The following is a 23,235-nucleotide window of genomic DNA, read 5'->3' as shown; positions in this document are numbered from 1 at the left end:
ACGGTGGATAATCATCTGAACTTGAGCTCCCAGTGCAATCCTGGGATGCATAAAGACAAGAATCTCAAGTAGGAGTAGAAAGGTTAGTTTGCTTCTGGATTTGGCACTGATGCGATCACTGCTGGAATACTTTGTGAAGTTCTGGTGCCCACAATTCATGGAGGATATTAATAAATTGGAGAGGGTTCAGAGATGAGCCACAAGAATAATTATAAAACTTGCCTTGCAGTGATAGACTCAAGGAGCTCAATCTATTTAGCTTAACAGAGAGAAGGCAAAGAAGTGACTTATCAGTCTACAACAGTGGTAGGCAACCTATGGCATGTGTGCCGAAGGCAGCACACAAGCTGATTTTCAGTGGCACTCACACTGCCTGGGTCCTGGCCACCGGTCTGGGAGGCTCTGCTTTTAATTTAATTTTAAATTAAGCTTCTTAAACATTTGAAAAGCCTTATTTACTTTCCATACAACAATCGTTTAGTTATATATTATAGACTTATAGAAAGAGACCTTCTAAAAACGTTAAAATGTATTATTGGCACGCAAAACCTTAAATTAGAGTGAATAAATGAAGACTCGGCACAGCACTTCGGAAAGGTTGCTGATCCCTGGACTACAAGTACCTCCATGGGGAGCCCAAATTCTATAACACGGGGCTCTTCAATCTAGCAGACAAAGGTCTAACCAGCTCCAATGGCTGGAAGTTGAACCTAGAGAAATTCAGACTAGAAACGAGGCACAATTGTTTTAAACACTGATAGAACAATTTACCAAGGGTCGTGTTGGATTCTCCAGCACTGGACATTTGAAAATCAAGACTGGATATTCTTCTCAAAGACGCGCTCTGAGTTCAAACAGGAGTTAATTCAGGGCAGTCTCTGGCCTGTACTACGCAGGAGGTCAGACAAGATGAGTGCAGGGGTCCATGTGGCCATAGAATCTATGAACTCTCAGCCCAAACACCAAGGAACTGGTTCCTGGGGAGCAACTCTGCCCCAGGAACTGACTAGCTCTGCTGCTTGCTACAGCGCCCCAAAGCATCACCAAACTAACAACGCAGCATGGCTTCAAGGACGCTGCTCACTCACTAAGCAAAATATCTGGAGACGGTAATGGCACCACCTGGTATGACGATATTGACCTGGTGCCTCTCAGCCCAAATACCAGGGCCATGTTCCAGATCAAGGGACTTGGGAAAAACTGGCCTGGAACTGCTTCAGGCGGATTCCAGTTAATCCTGGGTCTGCCGCATACTCCATCACTGCTTTACCACTGAATCTTAGTGAATTCATTCCAGGCTGCTGGCAGCCTGGAGGAGATCCCCCCACGGTGGCACATGATCCAGCAGCACATGGAACTTGGTACTGGTACCAGGCTCCACGCTGAGGCTTTCCCCATGTGGCTGGATCTATCTGTATTGCCCAGCTCCAATCTGTCTCCAGGCGTAGCCTCACCTGAGTCAAAGCCTTTGCAGATTTTCCCACACCCTTGTTAAGAGGACCCCATAACCCGGCAGGTGGGCTTGCTCCCCATTCCCTTCCCCAGTGACCCTCCTGCATCATGGGCTTTGATCGTCTGGCATCAGCGAAACCCATCTCAGAGGGAGAGGGCCTGGCTTGGCATTGACTCCGCAGCTTCATTGCTCGCCGGGCCGGCCATACCTGCAGCAATTCCCGAAACCACCAGACTGTTAGCAGAGACTCTGCTTGGCAAGCTGCGGATGGCAATTAGGGCACCAGGACTCAGCCTCGTCAGAATTAACGACACGCACACAATGGTTCTCCCCAGCCTGTGCTGTGATTGATTTCCCCTCTGGCCAGCTGGACCCAATTAGTGTGCAAGAGCAACAGCAAAATGATCTGCTGAGCCACCTCCTAGCACTGCCTTGTGAGTAACACCCTAACCTCCAGCTGCAGGCAGCCAGCCAGCCAGCCACCACCACCACTGGTGAGCCCGGGGAACTAGCTTGGGTAAGGTTTCAGAGTAGCAGCCATGTTAGTCTGTACTCCTGTTCTTTTAGCTTGGTAACTAGCGAGATCTCCCCTCTAGACAGCACCTCTCCTGCTGCACAATGGCTAACCTGGTGCCAGATGCTGCAGGGCAGGATGGGAAGTGAGGAGTGATGTGGGACACGGCTAACACCACGGGGAGACAGAATGGAGCTGGAATGGAACCAGGACACCAAGGTTAATACCCTGCCCCTTATGCCAAACACCACATGGGATCTTTAGTCACTGCATGCAGCCTGGAGGTTGGTTGGACTTCCTCTGCAGAGGACAGAGTGGGCCCACTGCCCCACCCCGATACAGAAGAACAGCCATACAGTGTCAGACCCGTGGTCCATCTAGCCCAGTATCCTGTCTTCCGACAGTGGCCGGTGCCAGGTGCTTCAGAGGGAATGGACAGAACAGGGCAATTTATCAAGTGATCCATCCCCTGTTGCCCATTCCCAGCATCTGGCAGCCAGATATGAACCCAGTGGGAAGAGCTCCATGTTCTGAATCCCCAGGTTCTTTGGAGATCCCCTCCCAATCCCCCAGCCCAACGGACAGAGCGCGGCGGGGCCGACACATGGCTCTCCGGCCAGCCTACAGGAGTACAGAGCGGGAGTAAGCTTCCCCCCACCCCCCGAGGCTCCGAGTCTGCGATTATCTCTGCCCCCTCCAGCCACACGCACTCCTGGACACACGCAGAAGGTGGCTTGGGCTCTTTGCTGACACGGCCAAGGTGCTAACTCCCCGTTAGGACCTTGAATTCTTTATCTCGGCAGAACAGGCTGCCCTGAATGCAACCGGCTCCTGCTGGACTCAGGCACCCAGACTCAGCGACAAATTAATTACTGGATCCAGGGAGGAGCTGGGAGCCCCGTGGTGGGTGCGTGGATGTCATTTTGCAGCCAGCTGTGACAAACACCCCTGCGCCGGAGCCCCATTCTAAGGGGTGAGGTGGGCTGTGCTGTCTGAGATATCAGCAAGGCCCCCAGGGGAAGAGCATAAAAGGGCCTGGCTAATCCCACCCCCCCACACACACCCCTGTGCCACTCCCAATCTGGCACTTGGAGACGGACTTTGCTAATTAAACCCACCCCTCCAAGGCTGAATCTCCAGGGTTCACACACCCCGCCCCCGGCACTAAGCTTCCCGATAAGAGCCCCCTCCGCGGGCTGTGGGGTGATGGAGCTACCCACTGGCAGAGCGAGCGCAATGCGGAGAGCACCAGAAATACAGAGGCAAGAAATCAGCAAGCTCAGAGCATCCACGGACTGCCCAGCTCCCTGCACCCCCCACCCCGGGGTCACCGGGCCACGTGTGGCTAGATTCCAGTCAGCTTGCCTTAGGGCGTACCCAAGTGCCCTGGGCATAATTACCGGGCTGTAATCTCTCCAGGACACCAGCTCTCTCTCCCCCCGGCCCCCCAGCAGCTTTGGGTTTCTCTCTGTACTGTTCTCTCTCTGCTCCGCTCGGTCACGCAGTCCTGTAGCTTAGCCCCTGTAGGGACACTTGCAAACGCTGGAGTGCGAAGTGGGGTTTCTTAGGCTGGCGCACAGGAACTGCCAGGCTGGATCAGACCATTGAGACATCCAGCCCAGTATCCCCCCCTCACAGAGGGCAGCGCCACATGCTGCAGATGGTCTGCAATGGGCAGCACTAGGATAAAATTCCCCCGGGGAGGTTCTCTCCTGACCCCCATTAATTCGGGATCAGTTGATGCTCCGGAGCCAGGAGGACTTGTTCCATCCCTTCCACACTTGGAGAAAGATTCTCCCTCAGCTGAAGCCACAGGGTCTGGGGGTTTTATTTTTGCCCCATAACTTCCTAATCTCCATTTTTGACAATGGCCTGGCTGTAGAGGGAAGCAGCATGATTAAATGGTGAGCACAAGAATCAGGACTCCTGGGTTCTATTCCAAGCTCTGTTGCTGACTCTCTAAGTAGCCTTAAGCAGGGCACTTCCCCTTCCTGTGCATCAGTTTCCTACTCTGTCGAGTGGTAGCAGGCATGGGGAGGGGAGAGGCTGCAGATCAGTTTCCTGTTGAGGAGAAATCAGTGATACGGAATCTGGGTAGTTTCCTAGAGTAACTGGTTTATTTACCCTATACTTGCCAGTCCTGGAACAGAGGTGGCCACAAACAGCATGCAGCCAATCCCCTTTGTCAGGACTCTCAGCCCAAACATCAATGTCTGGCTCCTTGGGAGCAACTCCACCCTGAGAAATGACTCTAGTTACAAAGGTTACAGAAGGGAACAAACTCCTGCTGTTTGCAACAGCTCCCCCCCAAAGCTACCGCATAACAAAACTAAAAACAATGCTGTGTTTCCTCAAGGATGGTACACGGCTCACATGCTGAGACAAAGAACTTGTGAGGCAACACGGAACAGCGCCACCTGGTGACCACCCACCATAACACGAATACCCTGCAGTTCACGTTTTTCCACCAGTCCTGCACAGCCTCGGCATTTTCAGATCCCGCATTTCCCCCAGCTACTTTGAGAGCTGTGTTCCTCTCCCCTACAGACTCACCCTGCCCTACACATCTTGGTTCCTCTTCCCATGCACGGCTGTGCAGTGAGATATACACTGCCCCACCCTATCTCCTGGCACACCTGTTCTACCACCCTCTGTGTGCCCCCCTCCCAGCCTTCCTGCTCCCTGGTCTCTCTTTTTGTTATGCTTGTGTTTGAAGCAGTTGTTCATCTACGAAGGGATATCCGCGAGGAGCAATCTGAGCTCTGTGGCTGGGGAGGAGGGGCTTTGAGTGGCTGCATAAATTGCTTTAAAATAGAAGGAAGACGAAATGAGCAAGCCAGGCTGCGCTCCCCTTCAGGGATAAAGACCCGGCATCAATACATCTAATTATGTAAAGCCATAAACTGCTTTTATCCCCTTCATAAATGACCGGGTAGTGAGTTGAATCACTTGTTGAGGGCATTTGCTGAAGCAGTTTATCCCTCTGGAGAGGGGCTGATTTATAGACTGAATGAGAGGACTAAAGGGATCGCAGGGAGTGTGTGCAAAACAGACACTCCCAGTCAACCATCGTTATTAAAATCTTATGAATGTATTTTTTCTATTGTGGTAGCACCTAGGAGTCTCAGTCACACACCAGGAGCCCATTGTGCAAGGTGCTGTACTTAATTATTATGCTTTTATTGCTGGGGATTGAATCATAGAATATCAGGGTTGGAAGGGACCGCAGGAGGTATCTAGTCCAACCCCCTGCTCAAAGCAGGACCAACCCCAACTAAATCATCCCAGCCAGGGCTTTGTCAAGCTGGGCCGTAAAAACCTCTAAGGAAGGAGATTCCACCACCTCCCTAGGGAACCCATTCCAGTGCTTCACCACCCTCCTAGTGAAAGTGTTTCCTAATATCCAACCTAGACCTCCCCCACTGCAACTTGAGACCATTGCTCCTTGTTCTGCCATCTGCCACCACTGAGAACAGCCGAGCTCCATCCTCTTTGGAACCCCCTCACTGTTGAAAGCAGCTATCAAATACCCCCTCACTCTTCTCTTCTGCAGACTAAACAATCCCAGTTCCCTCAGCCTCTCCTCATAAGTCATGTGCTCCAGCCCCCTGATCATTTTCGTTGCCCTCCGCTGGACTCTCTCCAATTTGTCCACATCCTTTCTCTAGTGGGTGGCCCAAAACTGGACGCAATACTCCAGGTGTGGCCTTGCCAGTGCCGAATAGAGGGGAATAATCACTTCCCTCGATCTGCTGGCAATGCTCGCCATTGGCCTTCTTGGCAACAAGGGCACCCTGCTGACAGGATCTGACAGGCTGAGAGCAACTGGGTTCAGTTTGGGAATCTCTGACACCCACATGACTCCACCATGTCCTATTCTGCCCAGGACACTTTCCTGGGGATCCCCTCTGACTCACAGCTCCCCGGGGCTGAGCACTGCGATGTCCGCTCCTGCCTGCCCAAGGAGGTGGATCCAGCAGCATCTCCTCGGAGTCCCATGCTCCTGAGTGCTCTCGCTCAGGACGGATGCGTGCGTAGGAGAAGGGTGAGCTGGGAACGCCTGCATTCTAATCCCACTCCTGACACCAGCTTCACCCTTGGGCAAGGCGTGTGTGACTCTGTAAACCGGGGATGAGATCATTAATTTCTGTGCTGTACTCTGTGGGCCGTGGAATAACAGCCAGCCCCACAAAGTCACCGGGCCACGACATGAGGAGGTGCCCAAGACCTGCCAGCACAAGCAGGCACCATGCCATTGCCTGGGCTAGAATTGTAGCCCCTTCTGCCAGCCAGAAGTCTGCTCCTGCCTGCGTACAGCACGCCAGGCAGGAAAGTCATTCCCAGCCCACCTCCAGCCCTCACAGTGATAAACTCCTCACCCAGCTAATCTGCCACCAGGCAGCACAAGCATGGGGCTCTGGGGCTGTAAATCCCTAATTCTCCTCCTGGTGAAATGGCTCTCACGAACGCCCAGGCTAACGTGCTCGGCTCTCCCGACAACTCTGACGCAAGAGACGTCTGGTAATAAATAATGCTCCTCATTACGGCCGTTCTCTACTTAGCTTAATACCCAGTGACCCTGCTTTGCAATCCTATTAATGCTCTGCCCCTCTCATTACATCGCTCTGCTCTCTGCACCAGGGAGTGTGTGGATGGGTTTTCACAGTGCAGGCCACGCGGAAGGCGGGGACGGGGGCATGTTTTATTCATATTTCATTTCAGTCTCTTCCTACGCTCCTGTTCTGGCACCTGAGAGAGATGCTCTGGGAGCCTAGGGGGCTGGAACACAGATCCTTTCACCTCTGGGTCACAGGTTTGAATCCAGCCCCAGGTCAGGTGTTACATGCTAAAGGCTCGCTCCTGGTCTGGGGGATGGGATGAGTTTGATGGGTCTCAGCCCCATGATCCCGAGCAACCCTATGATAACAAAGCAGACTGAAAAGCCAGAGGACCTGGTTTTGGGAGTGAGGAGCTGTGTAGATGCCCCAGGTGACTAGATGAAAAGCCCCTGATGCCAGTGAATGCACAGCCGGCCTCAGCGTGTAGGGAATTTGCATGATGAGCAGAGCCCCACAGCAAGGACCATGCTTTGGACTCACCCCACGGTCCCCACTCATCCAGGCTGGCCCCCACCCTCACTGCTGCTTCCTCCGGAATGTTTCAAAGCTCAGACTTTATCTTTCTATGCACCCGGTTAGAACTCCCCACAGGCCCCTCACCATCTCCTCTGGCCTCGGTCACTGCCCCCTCCTCACTGGCTTCTCCGTCGCCTCCTGCCAGCGTCACTCCTGCTCCTCCGACAGCAGCCCGGCCAAGCATCTCATCCTCCCCTTGACGGCCCTGCGCTGCCAACCCACCCTCATTGCAGCCTCAAGGTCTCAACCACCTTCTTCCACCACCACCTCCACGTGTCCCCTGCCCCAAGGCCACTGGCCGCCCCTCCTTCACAGGGCCCGCTGCTTCCATCATCCTTGCAAGGAACTGTGGCCGGGCAGAGGGGCAGGTGGCGGAGAGCTGCCAGCAGCAAGTGCATATAAAACCAGTCCCGGACTCCGGTGGCCTCTGCCCTGAGATGAAGTGGCTCGTTGGCTTAGGTAGTGAGCTGTGCAGGGCAGGAACCGTGTCTCCCCAGGGCTGTGCCAACAGCGCTGATGGCACCGCGTGTACCCCAAGCACGTCCTGGGGGAGGTGGAGGCTCCTGAGTCATGTCACAAGAGCAGAGTCCTGCCTGCAGCACGGCACGAGGTGTTCAGGTGACTGGGGGCGCTGGTGTTAAACCTGGGCAGGTCCAGGGCGGGGCCTGGGACCCCAGCCCCAGAGAGATCCCCGCCCCGTAGAAGATTTCCCCTCCCGCACCATGGCTGGCCCTAGCTGGGGCAGTGCAGGGGCCCAGGCGAGGAGAGGGATGGGCAGGGGTGAAGCTCCCTGCACTGTCCTTGGCCTCTGGGTAAACGCACATTCAGCAGCCGCCGCAGCAGAGCAACAAATAATCCCTGAGGGGGACCCCCTGACGCATGCGGAGAGGGCAGCTAACCCTGGCTGGGGGCGGGGGGCTCACGCTGTGAGGAGCTGCTAGCGCGGGGCATTCGCTGAACCCATCCCGGCTGACGAGCTCGGAGACGGAGAGAACGGGATTAAGGGTTTAACGATTCGCCCGTGGAGGATTCTGGGGCCGCCAGGGAAAACGTAAACTGGGGGAGACTTTTCTTTTGCTAATCTTCCTCTTGCCTCAGTGTCCCGCTCCTTGCCCTGCGCCCCCACTTGGTGCACGGCCCCTCCTGCCCCACAGCCCCTGCCCCTGCGGCCTGCAATCACTCTGCAGCATTCGGACTCAAACCTACTTTGCCAGCTGTATTATTTCCCTGCACTGAGGGAGTCAAAATGGTGTGAACATGTAACCTGCCACGGGGGTGACAGGTTGCTGGGGGGACCCTCATTCGGATGCTCAGTGCACTCTGCTGGCGGGGGGCTCCCCAGCTGACTCGTTAGAAGGGCAAGGGGAGCAGTTGTGTGCCCCAGGAGCTCCCGGGGTCCTTGCACTAGGCACACGAGGGTGCACAATGGTGCACGTGGACCCTGCATCTCCCCTGCCTTGCGTGAAGTCACGGCTGCGTCCAGTCAGCTGTGCCAAACCTCTCTGCTTTTGGACACTGCAGTTGCCAGACCTGCTGGGATAAATCCATCCCGGTGCAGCTCGGCGGCAGGCGGCTCTGAGCCGGCTCCCGGCAGCAGGCAAAGATCTCCCTGCGTCAGGGCAGGTGGAGCCCCCCAGCCTGGCAGAGCCTTCAGAGCAAATGGCAGCCATGAAGCAAGGCCCACATGGTTGGGCAATGAGACAGATCTTAGGGAACAGCAGCGCCCCCCTGGGGACTGCTGGGAAAGGAGATCCTGGAGGGGAGAGGAGCGTGTGGGTGCCTGGGCCTGGAGTGATGTTAATGACATGCGGGGAGGAGGGGAAATACCCCTTGCAACTCCTGCCTTTCAGCCACTGCATCCTCCCCCGCTAGTCAGCAAGGAGCAGAGCCGGCGTCTCCACTCCGGGCCTGCTGCTGTTACCAGTTATTTAGTGTCTCGTTCTGCAACTCGGATACTAAAGCTGAGTCTGGTTTTATAGTCCCCAGCACGAGCCCCGCCAGAAGCCAGCGATTGTTCTGATTGTTCATTACGAACCATTGCTGCCTGTTAGTGCCAGTTAATGCATCGTTATTGGCTAATTATCACGGGCGATTTGTTACTGGTCATTAGCAGTTTATTCTTTGCTATTTTTTTATCAGGGATCGTTAATACTGATTCTCTCCCGAAGTCCTCTCCGTGCAGGGCCGTCCGCAGGAGCGAACCTTGGGAAGGTGCTTCCATAGCAGCCATGTGCACAGTGAGAAGTTACTGAGCGAAAGGGGACGGCGGCTGAGGCTGTCGGGAGCAGAGGGGGTCTCACCCCCAGGAAAGGGAGGGAGGGCAGGGTGCAGTTCCCAGCGCCCCCGGCCTCACGTTCTGTGGCTTGCAAGGCAAACTCCTGCTTCCGGGGGAGCTGTATATAGAAGCACATCGCGCCCCTGGCCTCCCGGGGGGTGCACTCATTGGAGGGGCAGAGGGGCCTTATCAACTGAGGCAGAGTCTGAGGATGTCATCCGGGGAGTTCTCCACAGAGCCCAGCCCATTGCTCTGGGAATCAGAGCGATCGCAGAGCCGACAGGGAGGATGTGCCCACTGGGAACTGTAGGGAAGACGCGGAACCCTTTGCTAAGGGGACGGGATCTGTAAAAAGGGAACGGCTCCCACTGCACCCGGGGGGAAAGTCTGCGGGGGGGGCGATGCCAGGTGTGTTTCTATGCTGGGCGCACAAGCAGGCTTCTGGCAGGTGCGCTCAGAACAAGAGAGCGCCCGTTTGTGCACATCCCTTTGGGAGACACTTTCCACAGGCTGCCGAGTGGGTCGTGGTCAGTCCCCAAGGGGCTTCACCTGGAAAACACAAAGCACTTTTGATAGTATAGTGAATATACAAGCTCTGCAGAGATGATGTTTGAGCTGGGGGGAACAGCAGCAGGGCTGCCGGGGGGGGGCAATTTGCCCCAGGCCCCGGGGCCCACAGGGGCCCCCACAAGAATCTAGTATTCTATAGTATTGCAACCTTTTTTATGGAAGAGGCCCCCAAAATTGCTTTGCCCCAGGCCTCCTGAATCCTCTGGGCAGCCCTGAACAGCGGAGTGACCACAGGCTGCAGGCGGCTCTAGGAAGAGCCAGAGCTGCAGGGCTAAAGCTGAATAAACGAAAACGTAAAGTCCGTGTAAGAGACGTTAGCCCAGCAGAGGGGATGGGCAGGTCACAGGAAGGCCGAGGCCATCCCCAGCACACTTGCCCCCAACGACAAGGGAGGGGAACAAAGGTTCCTTGTCACGGCGAACTGCGGAGAGAAAATATGCCTCACCCAGCTGCCCGAACCAGCAATCTGCGAGCACCCAAAGGACACGGTGCAAATCTTGAGTCTGAGAAACTGACTGAGGCCCCAGTCCTGAGGGTCGATGACGGACAATAAGCACCAAGGAGGGGACTGGCTGGCACAGGCCACTTACAGCAGCACGGTCCCAACAGGAGACAAGCGGCTTCTGCGTCACAGCTGCTAACAAAACCCGAGTGCCAATGTGCTCAGATAGAGAAGGCGGATTTGGCCTGAGTCCCTGGGCATAAAAAGTGTCATGACTCTATTGATGGGAGGCCAGCGCTTGCTGAAACTGACCGTAAACCGCTTACAGCGATTGCCAAGGGGGGCTAGCAAACGCCCCCCCCCGGCTCCCCTGAGGACACAGAGATCAGTTGTTCAGCTCCAGTGGTAGGATTTGCACGTTGAATACAAACCCGGGCGAGAGCTGGTGATTACAGAGGCTTTTGTCAAAAGGGCTCTGCAGCCGAGTCCAGAGCTAGACACTGTACATGTCGATGTGATTAAAAAACGCCTCTCCAGCCTCCGACAAACACCGAGCTGGGATTGCCACATCCTGCTGGGGAGGAGCGATGGCTGGTGTTCACACGGGGTGGCTGGGCCAGCATATTCCCAGCCCCACCTGTACTGGAGGCAGCTGGGCCCAAATTGCAAGGGGCGCAGTGCAGGCTGGCGGCTTGGGGAGCCCAGAACAGCTGCTCTGAGGGAGTCCCGGGAACTCCAAGGATTCGTCTCGGGGCAGCTGAAGCGGGGTGAGCTCCAGCCGGGGATGGATTTTTTTTGGCGGGGGGAGGGGGCAGGAGAGGTCAGAAAAGGGTAAAACCAGCGAGCGAGAGCAGCTGGCAGCTCCTGCCCCCCCCTGAAGCGCTGCTGTGAGCAGGTGAAACAGGCAGTGGCAGAAACGGCTGGAGGAGCCAGAGGGGGGCAGAGAGGCCAGTCGCCAGCGAGGCAGCAGCAAGGGGGTAGGGCCGAGTTGTGCCGTCGGAAGAGCTGAGAGGGAGAACGTCCAGTTCAGGAGGGCGAGGAGAGGCCGAGCTGGGGGACCAGCAGGGCTAGCCACAGGAGGGACGGTGAGAGCCAAGGCAGGGGTCTGACAGGGAAAGAAGGAAAGTTAAAGGAAGAGGAGTGCAGATAAACAAGAGCCAAACTAGCTGAAGAGTCTCTAAGAAATCGTCAGACAAACATTGTTAGCAAACGGCGAGAAAAGTCAAGCAGGAAGGAAATGAGCTGTAATGGAAGAGAAACTGGAATTAAAGGGAAATCGAGGTAGGAAAGCAGGAGGGAGGGAGCTGAGTGAAGATGAGAAAACAGGACGGACTGTGACACACAACTTCTGGAGGGCGTCCGAAGGTATCCAACGGGCAGTGCCAGGAACAGAGAAATTCTCCGAGAGAAAAGGGACCGTAAGCCAGTCAGGGAGCCAAGACATGGCACCACGGAACAGCTGGAACTCCAACCAGCAACCAAAGAGAGAACTGATCAGCCGAAGAACTCTTCCTCCAGACTCCGGGCTTGCAGACGCTGAACGCTGAGGAACTGAAAAGGCAGCGGACGCCGGTGGGGTTTATCTTCTAGTGCACCATATGTTCTAATTCCAAAATCTGTCATTCCATAAATGTTCACTGTTACCTATAAAGTGAGTTTAATTAAGATACTAGCAGATAATAGACACTAGATAAGAGTAACACTGATAGCAGTTAATATACAATAGAGCAGAGTAAGAGTTTGCAGTAATTTATGGTGTAAACCTAAATAGCAGTTCCTGCTAAAACAACTACTTTTGATTTAGTTGGGATTATTCCCCATGTAACTGATTTATACTGTACCCCAACTGGTTGAGAGAACATAATTTGGCCTCTTAGATTTCCTTTGCCTCCGCTCACTGCTCTGATTCAGAACAGCCCTCCATCGCTCTCACCAACCCAGGGAGGCGCTCTCTGGAGGAGATGGGATTTTTTCAAAGCAGTAGGATGGAGATTCCTGAATTGTTGCAGAAGAAGATGCTAAAGGACACATGAAGGTCATTTAGATATAGAAACATCTAAGCAAAGGGCCAGAGATGTTTTTATACTGACCTCAAATGAACAGCAACATTCAGGAAGCTGTTAGAGCTTATTGCCTAGACTAAAAATACAGGAAAAGCCAAGAAAAAGAGCCCATGTTGGTGGCACAGGACAAACTGCCCCCGCTGGAGCAATGTAGGCATAGATTTATTTACGCTGGCTGGGGGGAAAAAACCTGCAGTCATCCCGGACAATTATTCTCACTCCCCTGAGATAGCCTTACGAGAAGATACTCCTGCTAAGCATGGGACTGAGCATATCAAAGCTATTTTTGCTAGACGCGGTGTGTACCACATCGTGATGTCTGGTGGTGGGCCGCAGTGCAGTGGGCATGGGTTTAAGCAGTTTGCAGTGAAGTTTGGGTTAAGACAGGTAACCCCTAGTCCCCGTTATCTTCAATCCACTGGGCTGGTTGAAATTTGTGTCAGAATAATAAAGCATCTAGTGAAAAAGGCTGATCCCTACTTAGCACTGCTGCATCCCACCAGTGAAGCCTGGGGTATCACCTGCTGACGTTCTCTTCAACAGGAAACTGACACCCGGAGGGCCGGCACTGTTAGAAACCATGTCAGGAGTCACAGGGGACTTGCAGACATCTACAGAGACAGACAAGGCAAACCAAAAATCTGGGGTCGCTGGGCGTCTCTGTGACGGGAAACAAGGGTGCTCAGCAGCAGGGGTGTCACAAACAGGTGGCGCTGGGGTCAGACGAGGACGTCCCCCCAGACTGACACATTCTCCAGGGGAATGGGCGGCACCTTCTCCAAATCCCAGAAGGGGGGGGAGATGAGGGGCACTCAGACAGGCACCAACCACGGCAGGGTGAGATGATGGAGCCCTAGGCCACGGCACTACCAGGAGAAGTGGGACCGGCTACCTCCTGCCAGCAGCCGTGATGCTGTTCCAGGGCAGCCCACAGGCCGAGATAGCCGCCCTGGGCGCTCCAGACACTCGCTGAAGATTGTTACTGGGGTTTGCTGCTGGGCTAGCTGTGAGCATGTGCACACGTGTGTTATGGTCATGCTGGTTTAAGTTTTGGCTGGGGAGGGAAGGTGCGGTACTGGGGACTGTGCCGCTAAGGACTGAGCTTCCCAGAGAGAGTCTAGGCAGGGCGCTGTGACACTTTGCTTGTGCTGCACCTGCAGCTAGAACCCACCCGAACACCACCGGGGGACGCAGGCCCCCGCACTCCAACAGGCGAGAGATACGGGCCCTGCCCGCGCTCCAACAGGCGAGAGATACAGGCCCTGCCCGCGCTCCAACAGGCGAGAGATACAGGCCCTGCCCGCGCTCCAACAGGCGAGAGATACGGGCCCTGCCCGCGCTCCAACAGGCGAGAGATACGGGCCCTGCCCGCGCTCCAACAGGCGAGAGATACGGGCCCTGCCCGCGCTCCAACAGGCGAGAGATACGGGCCCTGCCCGCGCTCCAACAGGCGAGAGATACGGGCCCTGCCCGCGCTCCAACAGGCGAGAGATACGGGCCCTGCCCGCGCTCCAACAGGCGAGAGATACGGGCCCTGCCCGCGCTCCAACAGGCGAGAGATACGGGCCCTGCCCGCGCTCCAACAGGCGAGAGATACGGGCCCTGCCCGCGCTCCAACAGGCGAGAGATACAGGCCCTGCCCGCGCTCCAACAGGCGAGAGATACAGTCCCTGCCCGCGCTCCAACAGGCGGAGAGATACGGGCCCTGCCCGCGCTCCAACAGGCGAGGGATCTGGGCCATGCCCGCGCTCCAACAGGCGGACGGATACGGGCCCTGCCCGCGCTCCAACAGGCGGAGAGATACAGGCCCTGCCCGCGCTCCAACAGGCGAGAGATACAGGCCATGCCCGCGCTCCAACAGGCGAGAGATACGGGCCCTGCCCGCGCTCCAACAGGCGAGAGATACAGGCCCTGCCCGCGCTCCAACAGGCGAGAGATACAGGCCATGCCCGCACTCCAACAGGCGAGAGATACGGGCCCTGCCCGCGCTCCAACAGGCGAGAGATACAGGCCCTGCCCGCGCTCCAACAGGCGAGAGATACAGGCCCTGCCCGCGCTCCAACAGGCGAGAGATACGGGCCCTGCCCGCGCTCCAACAGGCGAGAGATACGGGCCCTGCCCGCGCTCCAACAGGCGAGAGATACGGGCCCTGCCCGCGCTCCAACAGGCGAGAGATACGGGCCCTGCCCGCGCTCCAACAGGCGAGAGATACGGGCCCTGCCCGCGCTCCAACAGGCGAGAGATACGGGCCCTGCCCGCGCTCCAACAGGCGAGAGATACGGGCCCTGCCCGCGCTCCAACAGGCGAGAGATACAGGCCCTGCCCGCGCTCCAACAGGCGAGAGATACAGTCCCTGCCCGCGCTCCAACAGGCGGAGAGATACGGGCCCTGCCCGCGCTCCAACAGGCGAGAGATATGGGCCATGCCCGCGCTCCAACAGGCGGACGGATACGGGCCCTGCCCGCGCTCCAACAGGCGGAGAGATACAGGCCCTGCCCGCGCTCCAACAGGCGAGAGATACAGGCCATGCCCGCGCTCCAACAGGCGAGAGATACGGGCCCTGCCCGCGCTCCAACAGGCGGACGGATACGGGCCCTGCCCGCGCTCCAACAGGCGGAGAGATACGGGCCCTGCCCGCGCTCCAACAGGCGAGAGATATGGGCCATGCCCGCGCTCCAACAGGCGGACGGATACGGGCCCTGCCCGCGCTCCAACAGGCGGAGAGATACGGGCCCTGCCCGCGCTCCAACAGGCGAGAGATACAGGCCATGCCCGCGCTCCAACAGGCGAGAGATACGGGCCCTGCCCGCGCTCCAACAGGCGGAGAGATACGGGCCCTGCCCGTGCTCCAACAGGCGAGAGATACTGGCCCTGCCCGCGCTCCAACAGGCGAGAGATACGGGCCCTGCCCGCGCTCCAACAGGCGGAGAGATACGGGCCCTGCCCATGCTCCAACAGGCGAGAGATACGGGCCCTGCCCGCGCTCCAACAGGTGGACGGATACGGGCCCTGCCCGCGCTCCAACAGGCGGAGAGATACTGGGCTCCTCAGTGGGCAAAGGGAAACAGGCCTCCATCCCAATGGGCAGAGGGAGACGAGCCCCCAGGATGGGTGCGGGGATAGGGGCCCAGCAATGGGCTGAGTGACGGGGTGGGTCATGGGTCACACGTTAGAGGGGGTGGGTGACTAGGTGGTGAGCATTAGCGCCTGGCTGGGTCTGATAGGGTCCGTGTGCTGCCAGGACAGCCGTGTGCTCTGTCAGGCACATGCCCTCTGCAGCAAGGCCAAAGAGTTTTACAAATCAGGGTCAGTGTCATTGTCCCTGTTTTACAGATGGGGAAACTGAGGCACTGAGGAGGGCAGTGACTAGCTCAAGGTCACACAGGACGTCGGTGGCAGGGCTGGGAATAGAACCGGGAGTCCTGACTCCCAGGCCAGGCTGCCTCCTGCTCCCAGGGACTAGATCTGTGACCGTGGAGCGAACCCGAGGAGACTGAGGAGCTGGTGGGTACAACACGAAGTCGTTCACCTCAGGGCACTGGGTCTTCTGCAGCCAGGCAGTGGCTACCTGGGGCCTGGCACGCTGGCCTCTTTGGTGCAAGCTTTTACATCTCAGTGGGGTCGTGTCAGGGGTCTCAGCTCCCCCCCGCGAAACACACCCAATTAGCAGTAACCACCAGAGAGACCAAGCCCCTCTCCCCTCCCCCATCATACATACAAACCCTTCCGGGTCAGGGCTGGGGCCGTGTGTGGGCAGGGAGGTGTAGGGGAGGCTCCTTGGCAATGCGTGGGGGGCAGCTCTCCCTATCTGGGGGGTCAGTCGGGGGTCCCACTCCACAGCACTCATTGCAGCTGGACAATAACCCTCCCCCCATCCTCCTGCATGGCTGCTCTTGCCAGGGGGCTGCATTGCACTGGGCTGGGGGGCGCCATTCATCGAGCCAGACATCCCAGCAAAGCTTCCCCCACTTCCCCTGAGGCCTCACTGATTTCCCAGCCTGCCCCACCCCCTTTGGGGAAGGACCCCCCCCTCCCCATCTGGGGTGCAGCAGGAGCCGTGGCGATCCCCTTGGCACGCGCTTGCCCGGCCCGGCGTCACTTACCCAGCCCGAAGAGAGGGAGGAGGGACAGCCCAAGCAGGAGCCAGCAGCCGGCATCACCCATCCCATGTACCATCCTTAACCTGCAAGGAGAGAGAGATTTTTGAAGACAAATTCTCCACCCACCCACCCGCTCCCTGATCCCTGTTTGTTTGCGCCTGCGCCAGCTTGTAAATCACCAGCGGGCACCGCGGCCCCCGTGACACCCACCCTCCCTGGTGAGTAATGGAGAGGAAATGGCCCAGCGGTGCCATATCATCTCCACGTAGGGAGACAGCTTTAAACGGGGAGGATTTAATCCCACTCTTGGTGAGAAGACGCCCCTGGAGCTGGGTGCTGGGAGAGGCGGCTGGCTGGGGTCAGACAGGAGGAGGGATCGAAAGCCATGGGCAGACAGCACACCCCGGAACGGGCCACCCGACCCCCCTTCGAACCCAGGCTGAGGCCATCCGCCAAATGAGACGGAGGTTTGTCCCCCGCTTGCCACCGCTGTCTGTCTCTGCTCAGGAAGGGCCGGAGGCTGCAGGCTGGGATTGAGGGCCATGGGCAGAGCTGTGTGTGGGGTGCCCCAGGCTGGGGGAGCCCAGCCAGCCCCTGGCCCAACGTTCGCACCTTTCTCTTCCTGCTGCTTGGGTCGATGTCAGGGCCCCAAAGCTACCTCCTCACCCTCGCCCATTGGTACCACTCTAGAAACACAGAGGGGTTAAAACTTAAGGTGCTTTGGGCATTTCTTGTTCTCCCTGCTGGCCGGAGACCTGCAGCCCCATCACAGAGCCCTACACGTAGGTGTCCATAAAAAGGGCGCGGGGCAGGCTCAGGAGATCTGGGTTCAAGTCCCAGCTCTGCCACAGCCTCCCCACGTGACCTTGGGCCAGTCCCTGCATCTCTCAGGGCTTCAGCTTCCCAGCTGTAAACAGGGGATAATGGGCCTGCCTCACGCTGCCTCTGCCGCACCTGGCACAGCGATGGATTCTCTATCCCTCTCCCTGGGGGTTCCCTTGCGTGGCTAACGGGTGGTGTGCTGAGAGGGGCAAGAGTTTGCCACAAAGACGATGGGCCCCTTTCCTCCATGTCACTGGGGCTTTGCAATGCCTGATCTTCTGCATTACAGACCCGCCAGGGCCGCAGGGCCAGACCCTGGTGTCCCGTCCTGATGGGCTCCCTCACTGAGCTCCTTGCTGGAGCGAGCATGGATTGCTGCAGCACAGGGCCTGCCCCCAACACACACCCAGTCCCGTGGCTTGCTTGGGGGTAGCAGGGGGCCTGTGGGTCAGGACTGAGGGGATCAGCAGAGCCATGCCCAGAATTCGGCCGCCCTCTCCCTGCCTCCAGCTGGTGTGCTCCAGATCTCCGGTTCCCGAGCATTACCATTCAGCAGCGGTCTCCTGCTGGGGCTGCGCGTGCCGCACAAAGACGGCAACGTTACTTGCTTAAAATCTCCCATTAATCTGTTTTACTGCAGCGCCAATTATTATTTTCTAAATCATTTGCTCTCCAATCTAGGAGAGGAAGTTCAGACAAATCATTCTCCCATCTCAGCATGCGGGGACGCAACTGCCGGCTGCTTTTACAACCCCATTTGGCCTCAATGTGCCTTGCTGCTCTTTGTTCAGGCTACAAAATGCAGCAATTTTAACCAGCCCGCAGTCCTCCTCCCCCCCACCCCCGCTGCTCCCCCACACAATGGCCAGCAAGGGGGCCAGGCCATTCCAGGAGCCAGCTCTCTGGGCAGAGAGACACTAAGACCTGGGCTTGTAACTGCCCCGTTCGGGGATTCTTGCCCCGGCTCTGCAGCTGCTGGTCCTGTCAGAGCTGGGACACTGGCTCGTGCAAACCCACTGAAATCAACAGTCGCTCTGGATTTACACCAGTGTCACCCAGAGCAGCCCAGGGGTCTGCTCTGCTGGAGAAGGAGCCAGCAGCCCCCGTGAGCAACCAGCCCTTCTGCAGAGCCACCCTGAGACCAGTGCAGCTGCCCCAGGATTCACAGCCCCCTCCCCACCCAGTGCTACCCGGGGATGGGGGCAGGTGCCTCTCCCCTTGGGGAGCTCCAGACGAGAGAATCGCGCAGAGGGGCTGGTGAGATTCCATCGTGCCCACGGGGGGGGCAGGCTTCTGAGGTTAGGATAAAACACCCTGATCGATGGATCGGTGTCTAGCCCACCAACACCGGCACTGGTTACTCGGTTTGCGTGGCCTTCACCCCTCTCCCAGTGCAGCCTGTTTATCCAGGGGCTGGGCCGGCTCCCTGGCTGGCATCGAAGGGCTGGGAGTGGTAATGGGCACTGCGGGGGGAGGGGGGATTTCGAAGCGTCCATGGGTCAGGCAGAGCTTGTGGGTGCTCACGAGAGGTTCCCAGTGCGCTGCAGCGAGGTGCGGTTTGACCTGGTTCTAGGTGTGAACGCAGAGAGCCCCGAAAAGCCCCAATTTCTGGACATCTGCACAGACACCCCCCCCCATATCCATAACCCCCCAGACAGCAGCCCTGTGGCAGGGTTCTTGCACCCGGACTCGCTAGGACACCATCTCGCCCCAGCCACAGCAGGAACCTCCCTGCAAGCTGGGTCTCCGTGTCCAGGCTGAAATGAGCGAAGCCAGTCTGTTCCCGGGCCCCCAAGATCTCACCGTGGGGCCACACACCCCATCCCCTGCAGAGCCCTTTGGGCCCAGCTAACCACTCCCGCTAGGGTGAGCAGACAGCAGATGTGATGGGGGTGGGGAGTAATAGGAGCCTATATAAGAAAAAGACCCCAAAATCAGGACTGTCCCTATAAAATCGGGACACCTGGTCACCCTAACTCCCGCCCCGGCCATGGCAGGATGGGCCTCCCAGTGCAGCTGGGCTTTGCAGCAATTCCATGGAGCAGAGATTGGGGGTATCCCACTAACACAGCAAATCTCCCCAAAGTGGGAGGCCGCCTGCCAACTCTGCCGATGCCCCTCAATTCCGACCCACAGCCCCCGGCTATTCCAGCTGGGGCTCCTCCCTTCCAGCCAGGGCCGGCTCCAGGCACCAGCGAAGGAAGCAGGTGCCTGGGGCGGCCAATCCAAAGGGGCGGCCCTCCATCCGCTATTGGGGCAGCACGTCCGGGTCTTCAGTGGGAATTCGGCGGCGGGTCCCTCAGTCCCTCTCTTCCCCTTTCAGCTGCCGCCGAAGAGGAAGAGAGGGAGTGAAGGACTCGGCACCGAACCGCCGCCGAAGAATGGAGCGGCGCGACTGAGCTGCCGCCGAAGTGCCGCCGATTGGCTGCTTTTTGTTTTCCCGTCGCTTGGGGCGGCAGAAACCCTGGAGCCTGCCCAGCGTCCGGCTCTGCCAGTGCCCCTCAGTCCTAAGCCCCAGCTTCTCCCTCACACCTCAGTCCTGGGCTCGTGTGGGTCGGGTCCGGAAAAGCTGCCTGTCCAGCTGTGCTCTCGCTGTGTTTCCGTCTGCCCCTGAGATGGGGAAACATGGGAGGAGACAGAACGTCCAATAAATCAGCCAAACGTCTCCAAAGAAAAACAGTTTGTGGAGAAACGTCACAGTTTAGTCAGTCCAAGGGCAGGTTTAAGAAGTGACTTGAGCCCAGTTTGCCAGGGCCTCCCTGGGGAAGGGATTTCTGACAGGGGCTCTTCACTCCAGCTGACAGAGGCTGAACCAGATCCCAGGGCTAGAAGCTGAAACCAGACGAATTCAGACTAGAAATAAGAAGCCAGGAGAATTAACCATCAGAACAACTGAGGCCGGGCTGCAGCGGGTTCTCCATCCCCTGGCCTCTTCACACCAAGGCTGGATCGACACGCTCCAGCTCAGCCCAGAGTCCTGGAGGCAGGAATCACTCGGGGGAGACTCTGCGGGAGCTCGGACCAGATGCTCATCATGGGCCCTTGCTTCTGACTTTGGAATCCATGGTGACAGCCCAAGGCCAGTGTAACCGACCCAGCCAGGGCCCCGTTTGCTCCCCTGGGAGGTCTGTCCAGATGAAAGGAGCTGGAATCCAGTCCCAAGCTGCAGTGACAAAAGTGTCCATGTGCTGTTAGTCTGGTGGCCACGAAGCTGGCGGGTCTCAATCCATCTCCTGGCACTAATTGGCTCCCTTGACAGCAGGCTAAGCAGAGGCTCAGGCACGGATGGACAGGGGTTGGCATGAGGCTGGCTGCTGGCATTATCCCGGGGGCAGACGTCACCCCTTTCAGATCAGTGCAAACCCAGACTTTACCCAACGCTTCAATTCCGCAAGGTGGCTCTTAAAGGGGCACGTGCCAAACTCTGCTTCCATGCACCAGGCCAGACTGCCCCAAGCTTCGGCCCAGGCCCAGATCATTAGCGAGAAGCAGAGTCCCCGACCCCTAGGCTGGAATTCAGCTTCCCAGCCGAGACAAAAAGCGGCACTAAACTTTTCCCTTCCCTCCCGTTTAAAGAAAAAATAACTTGACATTATCAAGCTCCGAATGTTGCACATTTCTAAATCCTCCCCATTGAAATGCTAATTTTGACTTTCTCTGCTGCCTCAGGAGAGAAAAAGCTTTTCCATCACAAACAATTAATGTCTGACGGGCGGCCTGCTCTGGGGAATGAGGCGTCTCCTGGGGAGCCCCAGGGCTCACACCCATTCCCCGCCCTTCCCCCCATGTCTGAGCGCTTTACAAGAACCGTTAAGGTTTAGGCTGTCAGGATGGTGCCGCAAACCAGTCCTGACTGTCGGGAGAAGCCACAGCAGGGGGAAATGAAAGTTCATGGGGCCAGAGCCCCAGCTGGCGGGACTCACTCATGGAGTCGAGGGAGCCGAGCCCATTGGCACCAGCTGATGTGCTGACGCATGGTGGTGAAAGTGGCACAGGTGAAAAGGTTGATTTGCAAAGCCAGCACCTGTCAGTAGAGGCCAGGTGACACAGCCCTGGAGAGCCTGCTCGGGTGATGTCATGTGTGTACCTCCAAATCTTGCAGTAGGGGAGGGGGGGAACCTTGTGGGTGGAGTTTCCTTGGGCCCAATCGGAGTTGGGATTTTCCTGCCTCCCCTGGATCCTTTGGGTACAACACAGCTTGGTTGATTTTAGCTCTTAATACAAGAGCACTGGTTTCGGTTTGTCATGTCTGCCTCCAAATCTGTATGCACAGAGCTAGCACCACTCCCCCCTTTCCAGTGCTGGCTCTCAGGGGCTGCTCTGAATTCAGGGATAAGCAGGGACTGAGCTCACAGCCCCCTCCCCCTTGAACTAAAGGAGAAGTTCATTAGCAGTACAGGGCCTATGAAACAGAGCTAAGCAATTCTGATTCCATCCAGCAGCAAGGGGTGGCCCGGGCACATAGGTAGATGACCACAGCAGGAGCCTTGTCTGTAACAATGGCTGGGTTTGGCCCTGAACACACTGAGCTGCGAACTGCACATGACAGGAACCTGGCCCCTGAAAGTCCATGTTTCTGAGCAGTCTCTTGTCGGTCATTCTACAGCCGGTGGGAGTTTTTGAAATGCCCTTTTTTGAGTGAACAATCCTGATTGGTTGAAACCAAATGGTTCCCGGGAGAGGGGCTGGTTTTGATGATTTTCCCGTTTCAAAATTGTCCGTGTCACGTTTCTAGATTTTCTAAACATTACATTAATTTATAGTTAGGTCAAAACTGAACTGAAACATCTCAATTGACCCCCCTGGAAATGTTCAGATTTTCAAGTTTTTGAGATTTTGAATTTTTGTCCCATTTCAGGGGAGGATTTTTTTTTTTAATCTGGGAAATTCTCATGGAACAGGAAAACCATTTCCCGCCCCCCATCTCAATACATCTGCTAAATTTGGGTCCAGATTTCCAGCAGGCCAAAGGTTGGTTTTGGGTTGTAGCTATTCAGCCTCAATCACACACATCAGTGAATGTGCCCTCCCAACACTTCACTGAGACAGATCACTGCTGTCACCTCCCATTTACAGATGGGGAAACTGAGGCACAGAGCCGGGAAAGGACTTCCCTAAAGTCATCCACTCTGGCTGCAGATTGTGAGGCTCCATCACAAAACCATCCTCCCCCTCACTTAGAAAGGAAGGCATCAGTGGTATATTGCAGACCCAGATCTGGTTAAGGTCTAATTCTCCTGCCCAGAAGGATTGTCTGGGAACCAGGCCGAGTGGGACTGAAGGAACCTTCCAGCTGACAGGAGCCTTGGTTTAAGAAGCTGAAGAGCAGCTTTAATGTGCAAACGTGTAAATATTCCAGTAAGCCCTTCCCTGTGTACCCAGCAAGTTGTTTTGGAGAGTGGCTTCCAGCTGAGCAAACACCAGGCCAGCATGGCTGGGGAAACATTTAGTCTTTTATTTAAATATTAAACATGAAAGTTGCTCTTTGGATTGTGAACCCGGCGTCCAAGCGGGCTGGGAAGTGGATTGAAGGGGAGCCGGGCTGAGCCCCAGGTCAGATTAACACAGCCTGTATCCCAGGTTGACTGCAAACTCCAGCTGGGGACAGGGGACGGTTTCCCAGCCGGGTGGAGACGCCCACCTCCTTGCGTTGAGATGGGGCAAACAGGCGGCTGGGCCAGCCGGTGGCTTTTGTGCTTCCACACAAACCGCAGGGCAGCTGCCTTCTGAGCCAAAGGTCAAGGGCTGGGGCCAAATTTCAAATTTTGGGTGCCCGGGAGGGACTCCGCAGGGATCACCCACCTCGCATGTGGCTGGGAGCAGATGAAAGTTAGTGCTTCAGGCTGAGTTCTCATTGAGGC

At 56.9% G+C, this 23,235-nt stretch overlaps 1 protein-coding gene across 2 annotated transcripts in view; it reads right to left on the bottom strand.

Annotated features, from left to right (window-relative positions):
• NCAN (neurocan) overlaps positions 1-19,964 on the bottom strand; it is a 61,898-nt gene extending 41,934 nt beyond the window's left edge. The window contains exons 1-3 of one of the 2 annotated variants that reach the window (XM_044999002.1): positions 19,907-19,964; positions 17,165-17,238; positions 16,556-16,635 (exon numbers count right to left, since the gene is read on the bottom strand). In XM_044999002.1, the coding sequence (XP_044854937.1) occupies positions 16,556-16,628 (73 nt within the window). In that variant the 5' untranslated portion in view covers positions 16,629-16,635; positions 17,165-17,238; positions 19,907-19,964. The remainder of the gene's footprint in view (positions 1-16,555; positions 16,636-17,164; positions 17,239-19,906) is intronic. The other variant, XM_044999003.1, reaches the window with a different exon arrangement.
• Positions 19,965-23,235: the final 3,271 nt, after the last annotated feature.

Source organism: Mauremys mutica, chromosome 24 (genome assembly GCF_020497125.1).
Source record: "Mauremys mutica isolate MM-2020 ecotype Southern chromosome 24, ASM2049712v1, whole genome shotgun sequence".
Classification (NCBI taxonomy): Eukaryota; Metazoa; Chordata; order Testudines; family Geoemydidae; genus Mauremys; species Mauremys mutica.
The sequence above is the reverse complement of the archived record's forward strand: the minus strand, read 5'-3'. Positions and strand labels throughout refer to the sequence as shown.